Here is a 23,853-nt window from a genome sequence, read left to right as displayed (position 1 = left end):
CTGCGAGCTTGTAGATCTGCTATTTTTGAAAAATCGTGAAAATTTGAATCTTGACCCGATTCTATAAGTGTCTTTTGAATCCTTCTATGGTTTTTTGAAAAACCTATGTTTCTATTATGTCAGCAATCTGGCCAGCCATCGTCAAAGAAAAGGTCCTTTTCACTTAACTGGAGCTCAGTTAGTCTGTTCTTGAGAGACTACTGTGTCAGTGGTTCTCAAACCTTGTCATGTGAAGGACCCCCAAAATGATATTTATTTGGCCACGGACCCCCATCTCAAAATATTTAGTTCCAGGGACCCCCCTCAGAAGCAAAATTTGAGTTACAAACGTTCGCTTTGAAAATACATATATTCAAAGATTTGCACACATTTTCACAACTTTTTCAAAAATAGCAGATCTACAAGCTCGCAGCGCGGCACTCGGTGCCGTGCTGCAAGCTTGTAGATCTGCTATTTTTCACTGGTTAAAGCATTCAATAATTCTAGGCCTGAATGGGTATTAAAAGGTAGTTTAGAGAAAGACAAAGTGACAGAAAGACAGAAAGGGAGAGAGAGAAAGAGAGAGAAAGAGTGTGGGCTTAGAAGAGTGCAAGAAGACAGACAGATGCTGGCGTTCCACGAACACACAGATGTGCATAGTTTGTGCTTGTGGATTATTATTATTTTTTTACGACTGAGAGCTTGTTTGCAGTGTGGAAATCATTGCAGTGGTTATGTCTCGATGCAGTCCGGAAAACCAAAGCTGCAGTTGTCGTCTCCCCGAAACCCCGAAAAGACTTATAGTTGGTTGCGCCGCCGGTGGTGTCGCGTGCCGGAAATACCCGACCTACAAGCTCTCAACGCGTTGCGATGCGACTAGGGCTGTCACAATTATTACTTAATCGTCTAATCGCAATTATTTGACATAATCGCGATTATTTTTCATAATCGTCATAATCATTTCATTGTTGAAAAATTTTCATATATATTTTTTAAAGTAAAAATAGTGGAAATAACAGATCTACAAGCTCACAACGTGTCGCGATGTGACGCGTTGTGAGCTTGTAGATCGTCTATTTCCACTACCAATGTTATTTTTTAAGTATAAAGTTGTCTTTGTATATTATGTGTCATATCTACCATGTGCAACTTCAGAGCCTACAAGCCAAACAGAAATGTGATTGTCAACGGCAAAAACACAGTTAAATCGTTAATCGCAATTATTTGAGTGACAATTAATCGTCACGTAAAATGTCATAATCGTGACAGCCCTAGATGCGACACGCTCAGGGCTTCGATCGGATATAGATCGGATATTTCCGGCGCGCGACACCGGTCGTGCAGACCAAGTACAACTCAGGCCTTTTGAAGAACAAACTTGCGACAAATCGCTGTGCCCACAACTCCCATTATTCACCAGCTAGCGGAGTGGAGGACGTTGTGATGCGACACGCTCAGGGCTTATAAATCGGCTATTTCCGGCGAACAAACAAAGTACAACTCAGGCCTTTTGAAGAACAGACTTGCGACAAAGCGCTGTGCCCACAGCTCCCATTATTCACCAGCCAGCGGAGTGGAGGACAGGAGTGGTACCAGGCCGAGAGAACACAACAAAAAAAAATAAAACGCTATTTAGGCCCCCAAAATACGAAGACTAAACTTCCCACTGCCCTGTTTATGGTGTGGTCGTGTTTTATGAGGGGAAAACCCAACTCATGTGTGTGTGTGCGCTGCTCTCTAACACAGATCCTCTCAGAACCAGGACAGGTCCCTAATGCATCGCAGCTGGCCCCTGCCCAGCGACACAGCCAGCCGCCAGAGGAGAGAGAGAGAGAGAGAGATACAAGGCTCTAGACCTGATACTCCTCCATGAGAACGTCCCGTCAAATAGTACTTTATACTTAAACCCATTTAGGCCCTAGAATTATTGAATGCTTTAACCGGTGAAAAATAGCAGATATACAAGCTCACAGCGCGGCACCGAGTGCCGCGCTGCGAGCTTGTAGATCTGCTATTTTTGAAAAAAGTTGTGAAAATGTGTGCAAATCTTTGAATATATGTGTTTTCAAAGTGAACGTTTGTAACTCAAATTTTGCTTCTGGGTGGTCCCTGGAACTAGATATTTTGAGATGGGGGTCCGTGGCCAAATACATGTCATTTTGGGGGTCCTTCACATGAAAAAGTTTGAGAACCTCTGACATAGTAGTCTCTGAATAACTGAGCTCCATTTAAGTGAAAAAGGACCTTTTCTTTGACGATGGCCAGCCAGATTGCTGACATAGAAACATAGATTTTTCGAAAAACCTTAGAAGGATTCAAAAGACACTTACTGTATAGAATCGGGTCAAAAAGTTCAATTTTCACGATTTTTAAAAAATAGCAATAGCTGTGAGCTTGTATATCTGCTATTTTTCAATAGTTAAAGCATAAAATAATGATACACAATATAGGGTACCCGTTCTGAATGGGTTAAAGACGTCTTCAAAATAAGTTAGTTTTTTTGGATGCACTGTAACAGTAACAGTTAAGAAATTGAAGTCATATATTTATATGAAAAAAAAAGAGAGCATTAGACGGATCACAGCGTCATTACGGACGACTTTGAGGGCCTGCCTGGAAAACTCACGGGGACTTTTCGTTTGAAACGTGCAACTTTTTTTGTGGTGTAATGTGTTTTGCCAACTTTTCCGCAAGTAAGTTGAGACAGCAGGAGGAGTGCGAGCGCAGCGAGCGGGGCTTACCGGAGAGGTATAGTGTAATGTCAGTGACCAGGGGCGTCACAAGGGGGGGGGGGGGGGAGTGGGACTGAGTTACTAGGGCCCAAGGTGGAGGGGCCTTCATTATTTTATACTTTAGATATTGAAAAATAGCAGATCTACAAGCTCATAGCCGAATCTTTGAATATATTTATTTTTTAAGCGCACATTTGTAACTCGAATTTTGCTTCCGGGGGGGGGGGGGGGGGGGGGGGTCCTAGAAACATAGTTTTTTTTTCAAAAAACCTCCGAAGGATTTGAAATATTCAAAGAAAATGTTCAAGATTTTGAGCGGTGGTAAATCGCTCCATAGAGTGGCTGTGCGTGTGTCTGTAGCCACTTTTCCTCAGCGTTTTGCCATAGCAATGTGTTTTCCTCAGCGTTTTGCCATAGCAATGTGTGTGTGTGTAGCCATATTACATCACCAATTACGTTATGCAAGCACGACCACCGCTCACTTCACATTGGGTGTGATTTTTTTCAAAAATAGCAGATCTACAAGCTCGCAGCGCGGCACTCGGTGCCGCGCTGTGAACTTGTAGATCTTCTATTTTTCAATAGTTAAAGCACAAAATAACGCGTGATAATGCGTTCCCAGTCTAAATGGGTGAAGAAGAACATTGATGGGGGGCCCGCAGTGAATCCTCGTACCCAGGGCCCAGAATGTGGTGGGACACCCCTGTCAGTGACAGTATGAGGACAGACCCCAGCGCTTTAGGCCAGATGGCCCGGGCTCGCCAAACACATGACATCATCCCTGGGCAGGGCCCTGTTCGGAGGAGCCGCTAGACGTTTTGGAGGGGCTGCTCGCTGTGGAGGCAGGCAGGGATGTCACATCCAAATTCTGGGCCCTGGGTACGAGGATTCTACCGCGGGCCCCCCATGAATGTTCTTCACAGGGGAAACTGTGCTTTAACTATTGAAAAATAGCAGATATACAAGCGAGCATGTAGATCTGCTATTTTTCTTAGTCTTTGAATTTTTCAAATCCTTCTAAGGTTTTGTTGAAAAACCTGTGTGTCTATGTCAGTGGTGCTCAAACTTTTTCGTGCGAAGGACCCCCAAAATGATATGTATTTGGCCACGGACCCCCATCTCAAAATATTTAGTTCCAGGGACCCCCCAGAAGCAAAATTTGAGTTACAAATGTTTGCAAAAAAAATACATAATATGGCCAAAACGCAAAACCTCCTATCTGAAAAATGCAGATACCTATCTACTATTTCTAGTCACATGACATTTTTGACAAAATGAGGGGCAGAACGATCTTGCAGACAGACTGACCATGTGCAGCATAGCCTGTTGTCCTCATTTCATGTGAAATCCAAAAATCATGACATTTGCAGATAGGAGGTTTTGCATTTTGGCCATCGATATATTCAAAGATTTGAACACATTTTCATGATATTTTCAAAAATGGCAGATCTACAAGCTCGCAAGCTGTGAGCTTGTATATCTGCTATTTTTTCAATAGCTAAAGTATAAAATAATGAAGGCCCCTCCGCCTTGGGCCCTAGTGACTCAGTCCCACTCCCCCCCCCCCCCCCTTGTGACGCCTCTGGAGGCAGGGTCTCTCTCTCTCTCTCTCCCGTCACGGTGTGAATGATCACAACATAAGTGACTCTCTCCGGAGCGTGTTAAGTCTGGGCGCTACAATCAGCCCACAAAGGACCTGTCGGAATGCGTTTGCTGAGAAAGGGAGGAGGAGGAGGAGGATGATGATGAGGAGCAGAGATACGCGGCCCATTTGAGCCTTATCTGGGTTCGCCTGCGTGTTCGGAGAAGAGATGCAGAGTAGATTGAGACTGATTGACAAAGAGAGAGAGAGAGATAGACAGACAATGAGAGAGAGAGACAGACGGAGAGAGAAGCCTACCATTTATGGACGACTTTCAAGGCCAATGATAATGAAAGAAGGGGTCGTTTAACCCATTTAGAACGGGTACACATTATTGTGTATCATTATTTTATGCTTTAACTATTGAAAAATAGCAGATATACAAGCTCTGCTATTTTTTTTAAATCGTTAACATTAGAATTTTGACCCGATTCTGTGGTCGAAGTGTCTTTTGAATTGAATCCTTCTAAGACTTTTTGAAAAACCTATGTTTCTATGTCAGCAATCTGGCCAGCCATCATCAAAGAAAAGGTCCTTTTCACTTAAATGGAGCTCAGTTAGTCTGTTCTAGAGAGACTACTATGTCAGTGGTTCTCAAACCTTTTCATGTGAAGGACCCCCAAACTGATATGTATTTGGCCACAGACCCCCATCTCAAAATATCTAGTTCCAGGGACCACCCAGAAGCAAAATATGAGTGACAAAAGTTTTTCAAAAATAGCAGATCTACAAGCTCGCAGCGCGGCACCTGCTATTTTTCACTGGTTAAAGCATTCATATCGTCGTTGTTGAGTGGAAACCACGTATCTCCAAGTTTCAAATGTGTACGTTCTTTCACAAAGTAAAGCCCTGCTTCATCACACAAGGCCATCGCACAAAAGTAGTGAAAACAGCCGATCTACAAGCACACAACGCCTCGCACCGCGAGGCGTTGTGTGCTTGTAGATCGGCTGTTTTCACTAGTTTGGTTCATTTTTTTTAAAGGATAAAAACGAACGGTTTTGGACATTCAGGGTTTCCACCCGACAACGACGATATAGTTTATTAAAGCTTCGTGCCAGTAACATTGAAACCACGAGCCCGTCGGAACCCAGGCCCAAGAGAACGTATTCATTCAGCTGCTGGAATTATACAAATGAGCTTTCCATATATTTTTTTGGACTTCCCATCTCATATATTTGGCGGGTTGTTCTTCCATCACGAATGGCAAAGCCATGAGTATGTTATGTCAACAAGAGCATTAACCACTTAAAGGGGAATTTTTCGCTTTGAAACACTTCTGGGGTATACGGTAATTTTCACGTCTACCCTTGCTTTTCTGTGTGCCGTGCGGTGCAACCCCCCAGACGGTTTTTAAGTTGCTTGATTCAATATTTAGATATTTGATATTCATGCGATCGGACACACACGCCCCTCCTGAAGGGGCGTCACAAGGGGGGGGGGGGGGGGGGGAGTGGGACTGAGTTACTAGGGCCCAAGGTGGATGGGCCTTCATTATTTTATACTTTAGCTATTGAAAAATAGAAGATATACAAGCTCACGGCGCGGCACTCGTCGATCTGCTATTTTTGAAAAAGTTGTTAAAATGTGTGCAAATCTTGAATGAATGAAAATATGTATTTTTAAAGCGAACGTTTGTAACTCAGATTTTGCTTCTGGGTGGTCCCTGGAACTAAACATGAAAAAGTTTGAGAACCACTGACATAGAAACATACATTTTTCAAAAAACCTTAGAAGGATTCAAAAGACACTTCTGGAATCGGGTCAAAATTCAAATTTTCAAGATTTTTCAAAAATAGCAGATCTACAAGCTCGCAGCTTGTAGGCCTATATCTGCTATGCGTACCCGGTCTAAATGGCTTAAGAGTCTTCGAAAACAAACCTGCTTCTGGTGACTGATATTGTCCTTCTAAAGCACGGGGAGACCTCCAATGGATCAAATGTCTAAATATTTGAATCAAGCAACTTGAAAACTGTCTGGGGTACAGTGGTGTGTTCTAGATTTTTTTGGGATGGCATCTACAATTGTTCCCTCCCTACCACGCGCACGGCACACGCACATGCGCACGTTTCAACACGGCATGATCACCGAATGAAGTTTGAATAATATGTGTGGCAAGTCTATAGTTTAGTATGGGACTTCCTTCGCCAGCTGCCATTATCATCTCAATAAAGACAACTAGAAGTTCGCGGCCCTTCGGGACGCTCACATCTAGACATCTACTGTGTGGTGCTCCAGTCCAGCCCTGCCACACGTCTTCACCTCAGACCAGGGATGGGACGATAATCGTTATAATCGTTTATAGTGATACATTTTAATTTTTATTTATTGTGGAATTGTCATCTGTCACACACTGGGATCAATTCACCTTTTATTTGCCGAGCTGCATATCTGGCACCATTTATTTAAACCCTCTATAATTGGTAAAAACGGACCTGGAAATAACGTACTTGATACAGTCTTTTTTTTCACTCGACCAAATCTCTTTGCCGAAAAATAGCAGATTTTTTTGGCAAATGTTCCGCCCAGGATTATGGATGTTGGGGATATTTTGATTATCGCGATAATATCGTAAATCGCAATTTTTTCTGTCACAATAATCGTGACATGAAATGTTCCTATCGTCCCATCCCTACCTCGGACTAGGCTGAAGTCCACATTCTTGCTGCCCCAGGCCCTCCTCCTCCTGGTGTATCAGATCGGTATCAGATACGCTTTCTCAGACGATTTTTGAATGGCTACGCTTGGCCACGAAAAATGTCTGCTGGTCACTCTACATATCACGGTAGAACCCGCTGGGGTGCACACAAAAAGCCAGAGTAGCCCCAGAAATATTTTAAGACCTATCATTACACATTATTACTTTAACCATTGTTTTATGCTTTAGCTATTAAAAAAATCGAACCTCTGTTCGAAGTGGAGCTGTGTGTCAGGGTTGTCAACATTGGACTGTCAGAATCCAGGAGATTTATTTTTTGGGGGGTGCGCGGAACTCCCCAACCAGGGTCTGGGGGGTGCTCTCCCCAAAACGTATTAACAGATATATTTTCCTGTGTTCTGTTGAATTTTGTGCATGTTTGATACATTTATCAGGATTACTTTACTAGCGTGTACAATTTCAGCCTAAAATGCCAAATGTACAGATTTGATGACTGAAGCAAAGGACATCTTTAAGAATGACTTCTCATCTTTAAGTCATTACTTAAGTGAATATCTGTATGATTTTTCTTGCATGCATTGCCCCCACCCTTAAAGCGGGGGGTCTGGGGGTCCTCCCCCAGAAAAAAATTAACATAGTAGATGTAATTTACTGTGTTCTGGTGAATTTTGGGAGTTTGATACAAAATCCAGGAGAAATCCAGGAGATTTGCCAATCCAGGAGCATGCCAGGAGATGGGGTCAAAATCCAGGAGACTCCTGGGAAATCCAGGAGAGTTGACAAGCCTGGCTGTGTGTGTGTGTGTGTGTGTGTGTGTGTGTGTGTGTGTGTGTGTGTGTGTGTGTGTGTGTGTGTGTGTGTGTGTGTGTGTGTGTGTGTGTGTGTGTGTGTGTGTGTGCAACAGCGCCCCTCCCTTAACATGTGTGGCCAGAAAAGGTTACTGCAGGCTACATACCCGGAGACAGACAGACAGACAAACAGACAAACAGACAGACAGACAGACCCACACACACGGCCACGTATAGGGAGCTCCACACAGCTCCAACAATTGCAGATAGATATACAAGGAGACATAATTCGATGACCAGCAGTGGTTCCCTATGGAGACACAAAGAGCCTGCTTTGTTCCCTATGGAGACATAAACAGTCTCCTCAAATTATTGGTTTAGGAATGCGACAAAAACTAAAAAATATCCATGAATTGATGTCTCCATGGGGAGAGTAATCGGGAAAAAAAAGTTATTTTAATGGTGAACTATCTATCTCTTCTTAGTCTCACTGGTAGAAATCTCCTGCTATGACATGTTATTGTCAGTCGAGCTTTAGTGTGTGTGTGTGTGTGTGTGTGTGTGTGTGTGTGTGTGTGTGCGTGCGTGCGTGCGTGCGTGCGTGTCTGTGGCTGTGAGTCAGAGACGAAAAAACCGATGCTTTTGGAAGTGCTGCAGAAAGTAACAGTTTGATCATGGCTCAGACATCTTTCTTTTTTTTATCTATAAATAAAGCTGCGCTGGCAGCCGTCACGCGTCCTGTGCCTCTGACACCAGCTGGCACCGCACCTTTTCTTAAGGCAGGAAATTAGCTTATGTTCGTTAGGTTGACATCATGTTTCAAAAATCAAACGTTTTGCTGGATTTCCTTTTATAGTCAGTCTGCAGCGCTGCGCGCCGTAACGCCACAGAATCCCAAATAACTGTACCCTACCCTCCATACTTGTGTTTGTGTGCTACATGTAATGCTGTATTCTAGTAGAGAAAGGTATCTGCAATAAAGCAGACAGCCCGCAACACTCCAAGTTAGATGAAGGCTTTTAGGTGCACGGCTCAAAAAAGCATATGAGAAAGAAGTAGTCGCCAGCACTGAAGGAATCTCCTTTTTACATGATTTTATTTACCTCAATGGACAGTGTACGGACGCGTTTCGGCCCTTCGGCCTTCCTCAGCGTTGCATGATGCTGTATTATAGACCAGGGGTTTTCAAAGTGGGTGACGGGGCACCCTGGGGTGCCGTGACGGCAGTCCAGGGGTGCCGCGAGATAATTTGACAATATTTGGAATTCATTTGGACACTTGAAAAAATATTTAGTATCATTTAAAACTTAAAGTACAAAGTTATTTTCAGTCAGTTCTAACCAAAATGGCTATTATCTCAACGCTTTCCTCGCAACATAATCACTAAAATATCATCACTGTCGGGCAGAAACCTTGTATCTTCAAGTTTCAAATCTCTTTTGCCCTGCTTCATCATACAAGACTGTCGCACAAAACTAGTGAAAACAGCCGATCTACAAGCACACAACGCCTCGCGTTGCGAGGCGTTGTGTGCTTTTGGACACCCGATAACGATGATATACTATAAATACCAGTAAGACTCCCTAATCGGGAGATAAGCGACCGTAAGGTGCTGGGAGTGAAAATTATAATGTAGGGGTAAAATATTTATGGGGTGCCCTGAGACAAAAAAATAAAAAAACGTTTGGGACACCTGTTCTAGACTTTTACTGCTATATTCCCAGCAAGCACGTCAAGACCTGGACCAGTCAGTGACGTCTCGATTGGGGCCAGATCACAGCCCGTATGCAGATGATCTTGACCTTGTTATTGTTTGTAATGTTAGTTGAAATATGAGCATATAAGGTTATATTCTGGGACATATCTAACTAGTTATGATATTTATCTGGCCTAGACTATCACCTGATTTCAACCAACATAAATCCTGTCAAAACGAAAAAAGTCCATCCCGGTAATGACGTCAATCAAGATCATCCCCATATGGGCTGTGATCTGGCCCCAATCAAGATGTTGTGGCGGATACACACACATAGGACAGTTATTAAGGACAGTTATAATTCACAGCGATCTCTTACAATAGTTTGTTCCTTTGTCAGAGGCAGTATTACCTTTCTTATATACGTGCTGTACCTTTAAGAGTAAACGCACACCTACGAGGTTTTAACGTAATTACCTGTGCGACAGGTCGATTCATTGTTGTTTTTCCTGGTTAATAAACAGAGTGCTACTTGGCTCTTCAAAGAGGAATAAATCTCCCTCGTTTCTCTGCCTGCACTTGCAACGTCACTGATTGGTCCAGGTCCTGACCGTGCTTGCTGGGTTCTGTGTAGTGTGATGTCCAGTGGTTCCCAAAGGTTTTTCATGTCAAGGACCCCTCATCTCCACAAGGACCCCTCATCTCCACAGTGTTCGTCTCTCAATTTGTAACTCTTGAGATTATACTCTCCCGAGTTCAAAGCTGAAGATTGTACACCGTGGACATTATTAGTACTATACCTTGAGGGATAATCGGCATCACTTTCACAGCGCTCTGTAGGAGGCTAGCTGTCTATAAGAGTGTCTGTCTCTCTTGTGTGTGTGTGTGTGTGTGTGTGTGTGTGTGTGTGTGTGTGTGTGTGTGTGTGTGTGTGTGTGTCTGTGTCTGTGTCTGTGTGTGTCTGTGTGTCCAGAGACTCCAGACATAATCCCACAAACCGCTGGAGCGATCAGTGCAAACATCCTGAGCACATAGCTCAGTACCTCTGCAATCTTTTTCCACCCATGTTTTGTACTTTGACTTTAATCTCATAATAATGGATGGAAGGAAAAATGTTGATAGGGCTGAAATCTTGTCCACATTTGGAGTCATACTGTACGTCATCATCATAGCTATGTCATAAACGAGTGACGTCATAGATGACAGATGTCACGGGGCGGGTCTCATGAGGCCTGAGGCCATTCCATGTGGGAATCCCGAGATCCACATGATATGATCTTATCATTTTAGTGTTAAATACATTGTGCCTTGATTTCTTTTCCCCCTACAACATAGTTATCAGGTATTATGATTATACTTAGAGGAAGATTATTACCCTTATTATTATTATTATTATTATTATTTTTTTTTTTTTCAAAAAAGTGTACATAAAGTGTTAAAATTGTGTTTTTATGTGGCCACACCCACCTGCTCATTAGGTATGCCTGGTTGTCAGATGGGTGGTGACCCAGCTGAAGTTAGCCACACCCACTGTGTTGTTGAATGGTAAAAAGGGAGGGGATGATATTATGATGTCATAATATCAGTGTATTTCAACTGGGCCTTTTGACTCAGAGGCTTTCAGATTTCAGGAAGTAACCAAAAATACACAAGGAAGACATATTTGCATATTATAACCACACCTAGGGGTCTATTAGAGTAATGTTAACTCCATAGACACATACAAAACTGAAAAAGTACAAACTATGGCACCACCTCTTTAAAACAAATAAGTGTACTCTTATTCACCTGTACAATAGACGTAATTATAAAGTACAACCTTGAACCTTGAACCTTGAATGTCCTCTTCTCCCCTCCACAGCTAACGAGCCAGAAGTGACTCCGACCGCACCGCCAGCGTCCGCGGACGCGCACACATCCGAGAGGACCCTAGTGGACACGAGCTCGACTGGCGGCCCGCTCACCACGCACCGCGAAGGAATGCCCGTCCAAGCAGGGGGAGGCGATCCCCCGCAGCAAACACAGAGGCCTCTGCACGCGTCTACCGAGCGGCCCGGCCGCACGGCGACTTCCGCAGACAGAGTCACAGGCACACACGCAGCACCGGAGGCAGGTGGGAGACCACATCACACAGCTGGCACGCCGCCGACAGAGAGACCACACACAACCGCTCAGAGATCAGATTACACATCTGCGACCAGGCAGCAGCAGCACACAGGCCTCGACACAGCCACGGATCCTGGTCTAGACTCCCCGGTGTCGTCGTTCTCCACCACGCCGTTCCCTGATTACATCCTGGAGGACTTTAAAGACTTGTCCAAGGTCAGTGGTGCAAAGTGACTAACTGCATTTATTTAAGTGCAGTTTTGAGGTGCTTTTTACTGGAGTATTTCCAATTTACAATACTTTTGCTCCACTACATCTCATACAAAATATTGTACGCTGCGATTATATGAAAACTTGAATTACTGTGTAGATTTTGGTTATTATTACAAAACATACATTAACCACAATATACATCTCGGGCATTTGAAAATAGGCGATCTGCAAGCTCACACTTTGACGCGATCGCATTGTGAGCTTGTAGATCTACTACTTTTGAAAAGATTTGTACACATTTTGAACTCAGGGGAGCCCATTGAGAGCAAGCAAGCTCTCTTTTTCAAGAACGCCCTGATCATCACAGCATATAAAACACAACACAAGCAACACAACAACAAGCAGTCGAATCACAGTACAACGTTACAGATGCAAAGATATAACTGTTACGCGAAGCAGGCACAGTCACTACGTAGCGTGTCCTCAAGAAGCACTTTAAATGTCTCTAGTTCAGGGGTCTTCAACGTTTTCAGGCCCCTTAGTTGAGAGAGAGATGAAGCAGGGACCCCCAGATTCCATATAGTTTCATCGTTTGACAGCACAATCTTCAGTCTATTTTGGATTCGTGTCAATTTGTGTTTTCAGATATTTAACCACTTGAACTGTCAGTGTCAATACTTAATAAACTTGACCTTTCCTCTGTAATCAGTCGTCTCTTTTTCCCCTCTACACCAAAGCTCTTTGCGGTCCCGGACCCGGTCAGAGGGGACGTCCTGGTGCTGCCTCCCCTGCCCACCACCCGCTCGCAGCCGCCGCCGCACCTGGACATCGCCCACGGGGGAGACGAGGAGGAGGGGGACGCGGCGCGACCGGGAGGAGGAGGATCGGGCAGCAGCAGCGCCAGCGGGGAGGGGAGCTCCGCCGGAGAGCCGCCGTCCTCCAGCGCCACCTTCCTGGAGGAGGACCAGGTGGAGACCCCCACGCGGTCCTGGGCGCCGGACGGTCTGAACACGGGGTCCGGGGGGCTGGGACTCGACGCGGAGCACGGCCAGAAGCCCGCCGTGGTCTACAAGGAGGAGCCCGGCACTCTGCCTCCTACTACCGTGGCGCCGCAGGCCGAGTTCCAGCCCGGGCCGGGGTCGTTTGACCTCGAACTACTCTCAGGCGCCGTTCCTCCCGGGAAGGACGTGTCGTCGTCGAAAGCGCCCTTTCAGCTCATCATTGTGGATCTGCAGCACAACCTGGACACCAACCAGTCAGGTAAGCGCTGTTGGGTGGGCGACTATACCTGTGCTACTTGTATATTGTCGCTGTTGGGAAGAAACCTTTATCTCCATATCGTCGTTGTCGGGTGGAAACCTTGTATGTCCAAAACCGTTTGTTTTGTATTTATCACTTTTGAAATGATTTAAACTAGTGAAAACAGCCGATCTACAAGCACACAACGCCTCGCACCGCGAGGCGTTGTGTGCTTGTAGATCGGCTGTTTTCACTACTTTTGTGCGACGGCCTTGTATGATGAAGCAGGTCTTTACTTTGCGAAAAAAATGTACAAATTTGAAACTTGGGAGATACGAGGTTTCTGCCCGACAGCGACGATATGGTTGTTGTCGGGTGGAAACCTTGTATGTCCAAAACCGTTTGTTTTGTATTTAACATTTTAAAACTGATTTGAAATAGTGAAAACGGCTGATCTACAAGCACACCATGCCTCGCGATGTGTGCTTGTAGATCTGCTATTTTCACTAGTTTTGTGTGTATGGTGAAGCATGGCTTTACCTTACGGAAAAACATACACATTTGTAACTTTGGACTTTTTGAAAATTTGGAGATACAAGTTTTCTTTTTATTTGTGAATGAATGCCCTATTTGATCATACTACATACAGCGTCACACAAATGCAACAAAGGTAGCAGATCTGCAAGCTACGTGGCGCAAAAGCATAGGAACAGCTGTATCAAAGACTGATCATCAAAATCATAACAAACGTGCTCACTTCATTCATTATGTAGGCCTTTCCATGCTTTAGGACAGTGGTTCTCAACCTGTGGGTCGGGACTCCCAGGCGGGTCCCCAATTTATTTTGGGGGGTCCCCAGAGGATTAACTTAATGTGCAACATTGTTTTCTCACTCAACAGTAAACAAACCGACATAAAGTTTAAGTGTATAGAGGTTATCTGCACATTTCTAAAGTGACAAAATTACAAATTGGCCAAATTGTCAAATATTAGAGGCAGAAATTGTGAAAATAGCCGATCTACATGCTCACAACGCCAGAACTCTTAGTGCTCGTCAGGGCAAAATAATCATATTTTAACTGGGGACCCCAGTTAAAATATGATTATTTTGGATGTCATGGCCTGAAAAGGTTGAGAACCACTGCTGTACAATGAAGGGATATGGGCTCATTCATTTGATCTTTCTATGAGCTCTGGCTGCTAACTATTTCTGCTGTGTCATGTCTGTCAAAGTGTTGTGTCATGCTGTGTGCCGTGCTGTGCTGTGTTTGGTTTTATGTTGAGTGTTTTAGTGCAGGGCCACATTTTCAGAAACCCAATGGGCCCGTGGCCATACTTTTCATGTAAAAGTGCTTAATTTCCGTGCAACAACTGTAAACATGCGTTCTTGTTTAGAACACAGCTAGGGTTAACATGTAAAAAAAAAAGCATTGGCTTTGATGCTATCTTCATTATCTGCATTAACAAGCGTCAAAGAGCATCAGCCGGTCACAGACACACAAATCTCCTCTCCCGTGTGCCTGTGCACGTGTGTGTGTGTGTGTGTGTGTGTGTGTGTGCGCGCGTGCGTGCGCGTGTGCGTGTGTGTGTGTGTGTTAGGGCACTAACGAAAAAGTCGACAAGTCGACTTAGTCGACTTCATTACACAAGTCGACTCCCACCAGAGAAAGTCGAAAGTAATACTTTCTATTGTGAAAATAGCGGATCTACAGAGGCGTTGTGAGCATGTAGATCGGCTATTTTCACAATTTCTGCCTCTATATATTTGACGATTTGGACAACGTTTAATTTGTCATTTTAGAGGTATTAAAAAGTCCTTAAATTGGCACTTTAGAAATGTGAAGATACCCTCTATACACTTAAACTTTATGTTTGTTTGTTTACAGTTGAGTGAGAAAACAATGTTTCACATTATAGTCCGGGAGCCGTGGGGGTGAACGTGGATTCGCCTGTAAAAGTTTTTTTCTCAACTGATTCTTGTAGCTTGGGGTCACCTCTTAAGGATTCAAGATGATGACCAGTGATATCCATTGAGCATTTTTTATTATTAACCCCTTAATGCCTGACACACAAGAAATCCACCCAGGAGGAAAATACCCAGAAAAAGATTTTTTTTCTGGGTATTTAAGGAGGATCTGAGGGGTCTAACTAGGGATTTGTCATGATGCTGAATCCATTGCAGGCATTTGTTTTGCACAAAAAACATTCAGTGGGCTAGAAATGGCCTCAGAAAACAATACACGTAAAGTGATGTTAATAGGTTTTTAATGTAATGAGTCCCGGGACCCAAGAAGGGTCTTTCGGATGAGTCCCAGGGATATTTTATGGGTCCCACAAAAATTCAACGCGTCATGTCATTTTTGACAAAGTGCAGCATTTAACTTGAATTGGTTATTATATGGTTATTTACATTGTTTATCTTACAAAATACATACAAAAACGAATGAAACAATGAAACTATAATAGTACCTTGAGATGAAGAAGCACTAGGGATGGAGCTCGTTAATTTTTATTGATAATGAGCACCTTATCGATGTTGCTTATCAAGCCGGGCTTTTATCGAGCCCACTATTGAGCTTTTTTCTGTTATTTTGTGGAAAGACATGATGATAATATATATAATAATATATATATATATATATATATATAATTACAGTACTATTCATGAATTAATAATAATAGCCTACTGTAAAACTATACTATAAACTATAGGCTAACATTTTCATGTCTCTCCTTTTTTTTTTTTTTTTTTTACAGTAAATGCATATCTATTTTTTCCATTAAATACATTTGACCAGGGCCTTCAAATACAGTACTTTAACAGACAGAAGGCAAGTCAACCTTTTTATTTTTGGAAAATATTTGAAGAAACTAAATGTGTACCGTCTCTTTAACAGTGTAATTTATAATGCATAGTACAACGGTGTCACGCAACAAAAACAATACCCAATCAACAAGCTCAAACCGTGTCTGCTCGCACCGCGCTGTGATCTTGTACATCTGCTATTTTCGGAAGACTGAGAAGAAGTCGCGCTGGCAACGCTACGGATTCATTCGCACGGAGCGATACATTATAACTCTATGGCAGTGATTTTGAGTGTCCCAAACAGATTATTATCGATGGAATCATTCATATTTTCAAGCACCACGTACTTTGGGTGGAAGAGAACGGTTGTCGCGCTGCTTCAACAGCCCGCGTTGGAGTTGTTTCAACTCGTCTCAGACTACGCTCTGGTCCATAGCGTTAGTGGAGGAGAACTCCACTAACGCTATGGACCAGAGCTAGTCGCAGACGTGCAAAGTTATTATTGATTGCACTTGGGTCTTATGTGATGCACTATGGACAAGTGCTTGGCTCCGTCTGCATTGTCGAAGTGTTCCCTCCCAAGCATGATGTAACAACCGTGCTGCATATAGCCCATTGTATTTAGCTCTCCCCTTGTCTTTTCAAAAAGGTAACCAAACTTTTTTAGTGTTTCACGCCTTCCACCGTTGTTCCGCGGCACGCATTCACTTCCAAAGCACACAACTATCGATGACACATTGTACCTCCCGGCCCCCGGCCGCTATAGCAGCCCATGACGTGACGCTTACCCGATAACAGGCTCGACAAGCCAAACCCACGTTCGGTGGGGGAACCCTTCTTGGTGTATCACCTAACACGCTGTGCCACTATGGTCAGAGAGCGGCCCGGTGCTACGCTAAAACTAAGGCACCCATTGAATTCTGTGACCATGAACGGCGCACAAAATAACGTCGGTGGATTCCAAACACACACTGTTGTTAGTTCTATCGTCTGTTTTAAGACTTTCTACGCGGATTTCATTTGTGTTAACGTAGGGTACAGTAGCATGCCTTCACCCATGAACAATGGTGGCGTCTGTGGACTTTTTAAAATATTTTTTTTTTCGCGATGTGGTAAATTATTTTAACGTGGACTCCAATGGAGGCGATGCGTCCATGGGACCCCAGAACACTGACGTGAATGCGTCTCTAGGCAACGTGAATGCTTCAGAGACGCGGGACGCGCATGTAATGACGTCACTGCACGTATGGGTGAGTATTCATGTTAGTCGGAGGCCTTAGGGTTTTTTTTCTCGTGCTAATCAGTCTAAAAGTGCAAAATTTTGCACAGATGTAGCTCAGGGCATGCTCTAATGATTTAGCTAGGGCGCCCGAGTCGGCGACCTTCGGGGTCACCACAGCACCCACAAAACTCTGACTCATCACTTTTCATCACTAAAGTCGATGGGAGCCCAACTTGATTTGGCCGCTGTGGCGACCCCGAATGTCGCAGACTCGGGCGCCCTAGCTAAATCATTAGAGCATGCCCTGAGCTACATCTGTGCAAAATGTTGCACTTTTAGACTGATTAGCACGAGAAAAAAAACCCTAAGGCCTCCGACTAACATGAATACTCACCCATACCTGTATTGTTTTCTGAGGCCATTTCTAGCCCACTGAATGTTTTTTGTGCAAAACAAATGCCTGCAATGGATTCAGCATCATGACAAACCCCTAGTTAGACCCCTCAGATCCTCCTTAAATACCCAGAAAAAAAATCTTTTTCTGGGTATTTTCCTCCTGGGTGGATTTCTTGTGTTTCAGGCATTAAGGGGTTAATAATAAAAAATGCTCAATGGATATCACTGGTCATCATCTTGAATCCTTAAGAGGTGACCCCAAGCTACAAGAATCAGTTGAGAAAAAAACTTTTACAGGCGAATCCACGTTCAGCCAAAAATCACCATTTGGCTCCCGGACTATTAAGTTAATCATCTGGGGACGCCCCAAAATAATATTTTGAACGCATATTATTTTGGGGGATCGTGTGTGATGCAGTGTTGTACCCGAACGCGTTCAAAGAACGATCGTTCATGAACACGTTCATATTTTGGGCGAACGTGAACTGAACGTAATTGTTTTCGCTTGATGAACGATATTGTCGAACGCGGTCATTTTGACGCCCGTGAACGGCGTTCGTCGGCGTTCGTCGGCGTTCGTCGGCCGTTCATGCGGCGGTCCGCGCCTCCGCGGTCGTCTGTCCTCTCGTCTCTCTTTTCATTCACATGCTTCAATAGTACGCACTGCACGCAGCTCCTCGTGAACGTTGATATGCGGTGCTGTCTGCACTCTGCAGCTGCACTGTGAATCTCCTCCTCGTTATGTCTCGCAAGCCTGACTATACTTTGTCCTATGTGTGTTGCACGGCGAAAATAGCTGATCTGCAAGCTCACAATGCGTCGCATCTACGAGACAACGTGAGCTTGTAGATCAGCTATTTTAACCAACGCGGAAACATGCTGTGCGCGAGGTTTAGAAACGTCTGCCTTCAGCCCTTCACAATAAGGGTGCAGGAAGACTGGGAACTGGGCAGTGGGCACATAAATATTGTGGGCACCTCAATGTTAAGTTGGATGAAATTATTGCTGTGTGTGGTTCTATATGGGCTGTGTCAATAATTTTGACAAATAATAGCATGCAGCAACGTCTAAACATTTTTTATATATATATATATATATATATACATATATATATATAGACCTATATATATTGTTTTTCTTCTTTTTTTTTTCTTTCTTTTTTTTTTGAATAGCCAAAAGTATAAAAAAATTATGGTTAAAAAAAGAACGAAAAAGAACTAAGTTAGTTCATTTTGGGGAACCATGAACTTTAGTTCAAAATATAGAATTATGAACTATGAAATGAACTAGTTCATTTTAGAAGTTCTGAACTTGAACTTGAACTAGTTCGTTTTTAAAGTGAACTTTCCCAACACTGGTGTGATTTGATGACGTCATCAAACAATAAAGTCGACTTCAACTCAACTTTTTACTGAGTCGAGTCGACTTGCAAAAGTCGTTAATGCCCTAGATCTGTGTGTCTGTGTGTCTGTGTATGCGTGTTATGCTGTGCAGTACTGATGTCGAAAACATTATAGACAATCTACAAGTTCACAGATCAGCTTTTTCCGTTGTGGCACAACTCTACAAAGTATAAATCATGCTTTGCGGACTCAGTCTCACTGATGGACAATACATTAGGTTTCACTGTAATGAGTGCACAGCATATGTTGTTGTCTTCTGATGAAGTCTGCCAAAGAAGCGATTTGACATAGTATTTTCCAAAGCCCACACCGCCAAAAACATAATTTGACTTGTGTGTGTGTTTTTTTTTTTGTTTAACTCATTCAGAACGGGTACACATTATTGTGTATCATTATTTTATGCTTTAACTATTGAAAAATAGCAGATATACAAGCTCACTGCGAGCTTGTAGATCTGCTATTTTTGAAAAATCGTGAAAATTAGAATTTTGACCCGATTCTATAAGTGTCTTTTGAATCCTTCTAAGGTTTTTTGAAAAACCTATGTTTCTATGTCAGCAATCTGGCCAGCCATCGTCAAAGAAAAGGTCCTTTTCACTTAACTGGAGCTCAGTTAGTCTGTTCTTGAGAGACTACTATGTCAGTGGTTCTCAAACCTTTTCATGTGAAGGACCCCCAAAATGATATGTATTTGACCACGGACCCCCATCTCAAAATATTTAGTTCCGGGGACCCCCCCCCCCCCCCCAGAAGCAAAATTTGAGTTACAAACGTTCGCTTTGAAAATACATATATTCAAAGATTTGCACACATTTTCACGACTTTTTCAAAAATAGCAGATCTACAAGCTCGCAGCGCGGCACTAAGTGCCGCGCTGTGAGCTTGTATATCTACGATTTTTCACTGGTTAAAGCATTCAATAATTCTAGGCCTAATGATAGCTGGTGCTCTTCGCTAAACTCTCGCCCCTTGCAGGGGATCACATGACCGCGAAAGGAAGTCACGTGATTCTCTCCCAATTGTATTGGATTTGTCATACTTTCTTGTTTTCCCGGAAACGAAAGCGAAATCAAGCTCATTCAACTCCCCATAACTGTGAAACAGATTATCGCGACGGCCTCTGATTATCCGAAACTCTAATACTGTACGTGTTTTAAAGCAATCGGTGCGTGGATCATAATATTCTATGATTTTTATTTTTTAATTCTATGATAGGTTAGTGAAAATGCTCCGAATCCTGGCAAGGGCAGAGTAGACAATGTTTTAACTGAGTTCATTCTAAAATAATGTCCTATTTAGTAGTCATTTCTTCAGCCCTGTTTTCTGCTGTAATCACACTTTACAAATATTTAAGTTACTCCATCCATAAACTATCTTTTTAGAGATTAGATTGTGATGGCACACACATTACAGTATATTATAATATTATAACGGAGGACTATTATAGCAATAGCATAACACATATTTAGGAGCAACGTCATATGACTGAGTAGCTGCCAATCCAATCGCACCATGTATATATACACTGTACGTATACTGTTTGCCTCTGGCATATCTAATCTCAGGTTTAGTGCTTACATCAACACTTTAGCACTTTAACACTTTATATAAAGTATAGCTTACATGTTTACCATAGACAGTCTTTGTACAATTTCCTTCCCCCAAATTTAGAGCAGTCGATTATTTTAACCCCTTTTTTGTTATCTCAATTTGGTTGCTTTGTCAATTAATTCCTCCCACTGCTAGGGACGTTCATGAAGAGACGTGTGCATAGTTTGTTTTAGCTCCAGAGGCGTCAATTGGGTATGGCAAGGTATGGCAGCTGCCATACCTTGGCTACAGGGGGGAAAAATGAAATGTACTTCTTAAAATAAATTCATTACGCCTGTTACTAAGGTATGGCAATGTGACTGGTGTAGTCATGTTGCCATACCTTAGCTTTTACTGAACTGACGCCACTGTTTAGCTCCGCAGCTGGCCGTGACTCACCCTCGTCATGACCCAAACACACCCTTGTCTGTTTTGACCTTTGACCTCTGATCTTGACCTCTGATCTTGGGTGGACATTTCTGAACCGTTTTGTAAACCGTCAGGTGGTTAGCTGCTCTTGCACATTAACGCTTACATGATTTATGGACAGAAGATAATACTTGTATGTAAATGAAGAAGCTGAGAGAAGGGGGAAAAAAGCCAGTGTTATCTTAGTGTTACGTGACGTCTCACTGCAGTTATTAGTATAACCACTCAAAAACGATCTTATTAGTTGACCGGGATCCCCCAGGGGTCTGTACTTTTTTGTCTTTTCTTGTTTCCTGACCTCAATTACACACACAAGAAATGAACTTTCTTTTTTTTTAAAAATATAATTAGGCTCAGAAAAGTGATTTCATTGACCTCTGGACGAACGCATCATCGTCCAGGGGAGGGTGTGGTTGCTGTTTCTTTCCACTGTGTTTGTATTGTTCCAATGCACCATTTAACATTTACCACTTTGGTTGTTGCGTTCCAAAAGAGGCGACGAAGAGGCGACGAATAACGAATTTATGAAAGCGCCTGAACTCCGACACCTACAGGAATCTAGGTATATTATTTTTGCAAGTCAAAAGGCAACAGACACCAGAGAGAAAAAAACGCTCACTGGAGTGGAGTTTTCAGTTTTAACATTTTAATACAGTCTTTGTCCTGATTGGTAAAAACAGCATCTCATAATTAGGCCTGTCACAATTATTACATAATCGTCTAATCGGAAATATTCGATATAATCGCGATTATTTTGTCATAATCGTCATAATTGTTTCCATGTTGAAAAAATGTTCATATATTTTCAATCATTTTCAAAAATAGTGGAAAAGGCAGATCTACAAGCTCACAACGCGTCACATCGTGACGCGTTGTGAGCTTGTAGATCGTCTATTTCCACTATCAATGTTCTTTTTAAAGTATAAATCTGTCAAATATGTCAGTAATTTCTTTGTGTATTCAGGTCATGTGTCATATCTGCCACATGCAACTTCAAAGCTTAAGAGCCAAACAGAAATGTAATTGTCAACGACAAAAACACAATTAAATAATCGTAAATCGTAAATTATTTGAGCGACAATTAATCGTCAAGTAAAAATGTCATAATCGTGACAGCCCTAGTCATAATTGCTTTAACCCATTTTATGCTTTAACTATTGAAAAACAGATACAAGCTCACAGCGCGGCACCGAGTGCCGCGCTGCGAGCTTGTAGATCTGCTATTTTTAAAAAATCTTGAAAATTTGAATTTTGACCCGATTCTATAAGTGTCTTTTGAATCCTTCTAAGATTCTTTGAAAAAACCTATGTTTCTATGTCAGCAATCTGGCTAGCCATTGTCAAAGAAAAGGTCCTTTTCACTTAAATGGAGCTCAGTGGTATGTCAGTGGTTCTCAAACCTCTTCATGTGAAGGACCCCCGAAATGATATTTATTTGGCCACGGACCCCCATCTCAAAATATCTAGTTCCAGGGACCACCCAGAAGCAAAATTTTAGTTGCAAACATTCGCTTTGAAAATACATCTATTCAAAGACTTTGCACACATTTTCACGACTTTTTTCAAAAATAGCAGATCTACAAGCTCGCAGCGCGGCACTCGGTGCCGCGCTGTGAGCTTGTATATCTGCTATTTTTCACTGGTTAAAGCATTCAATAATTCTAGCCCTATTGTGTGCATTCTAGTGGATGAGATCCTGAAGATCTTGAGCGGGCCCGGACTGGGCTCCGGCAGCATCCAGATCTCTGGGCCTGGAGGCGATGGAGGAGGCTCCATCAGGCTCCTGGACATGTCCGCGCTGACCGGGGAGGCCAGCGGAGAGCCCGACAGCGTGCTGCCCGCCCCCTTCACCCTGCCCCCCTCGCTCAGCTTCATCAATGGAAAACATGAGGTACCGTTTGTCCCTGGGAAAGGCCTCTCCATACCTCTGTTTGTCCTGGAACTGCTTCTCTCCATGCCGCCTTCCAAACATAGATATTTGAGCGGTGGTCACACCGTCTGCTATACGTGGCCGTGTGTGTGGGTATGTATGTATGCGTCCGTCCGTCCGTCCGTGTCTGTATGTAGCCTGCAGTACCTTTTCTGACCACGCATGTTAAGGGAGGGGCGCTGTTGTTCATACTCACATTCACGCACGCACGCACGCACGCACGCACGCACGCACACACACACATACACACACACACACACACACACGCAGCCTCCACCGCTCAGTTCACACGAGTGTGATTTTTAGATATTTAACCCATAAAAGAGGTGGTGCCATAGTTTTGCACTTTTTCTGTTTTGTATGTGTCCATGGAGTTAACTTTACTCTAATAGAACCCCAGGTGTGAAATACACTGATATAATGACTTCACCAGTAAGACTCCCTAATCGGAAGATAAGCGACCGTCATGTCGCATACACAAACTTTAGAAGGCAATGGTAGCCAATCAGGAGGGAATATGGGAAATGGGACAGATCCATGTTGATGACATGACTTTAGAGATACTGTGTACAGCTTTGCGTGATTTTAGGGCAAAATCTGTAGGAGCAGTGTCCAAAAATGTGTTTTGCAAGAATCGGCCTCATGGTGGCGCTAGAAGGGCCATGTGAGAAATGAAATGGGTGGAGGTTGTGGTTTGCAAAGTTTGGCATGGATAGGGCCAACGGTGGCAGAGATATGAGTAGGGCAAAAGTGTGACGTGACGTGTGACGGACAGATTGACTGACTGACAGCTTGTGGAGGTTTTGATAGTAACTGCGACCTGACGGTCGCAATAATATCATCCCCTCCCCTTTTTACCACCCAACAACACTGTGGGTGTGGCTAACTCCAGCTGCGTCACCACCCACCTGACAACCAGGCATACAGGTGGGCGTGGCCACATAAAAACATATATATTTTTTGGATTATTGTCACAAAACATACATTAACCACTTCAGCCCCTAAATACATTTCGGCCTGTG

At 43.3% G+C, this 23,853-nt stretch overlaps 1 protein-coding gene across 1 annotated transcript in view; it reads left to right on the top strand.

Annotated features, from left to right (window-relative positions):
• vcanb (versican b) overlaps positions 1–23,853 on the top strand; it is a gene marked incomplete at both ends in the record, with an annotated part of 67,075 nt that overhangs the window by 18,544 nt on the left and 24,678 nt on the right. Inside the window, 3 exons of the mRNA XM_080742857.1 lie at positions 11,359–11,819; positions 12,554–13,076; positions 22,587–22,792. Of these exons, the coding sequence (XP_080598983.1) occupies positions 11,359–11,819; positions 12,554–13,076; positions 22,587–22,792 (1,190 nt within the window). The remainder of the gene's footprint in view (positions 1–11,358; positions 11,820–12,553; positions 13,077–22,586; positions 22,793–23,853) is intronic.

This window comes from Nannobrachium achirus (genome assembly GCF_963921795.1).
Source record: "Nannobrachium achirus genome assembly, chromosome: 15".
Lineage (NCBI taxonomy): Eukaryota > Metazoa > Chordata > Actinopteri > Myctophiformes > Myctophidae > Nannobrachium > Nannobrachium achirus.
Note: the sequence above shows the minus strand (reverse complement) of the source record. Positions and strands in the feature narration are given on the sequence as shown.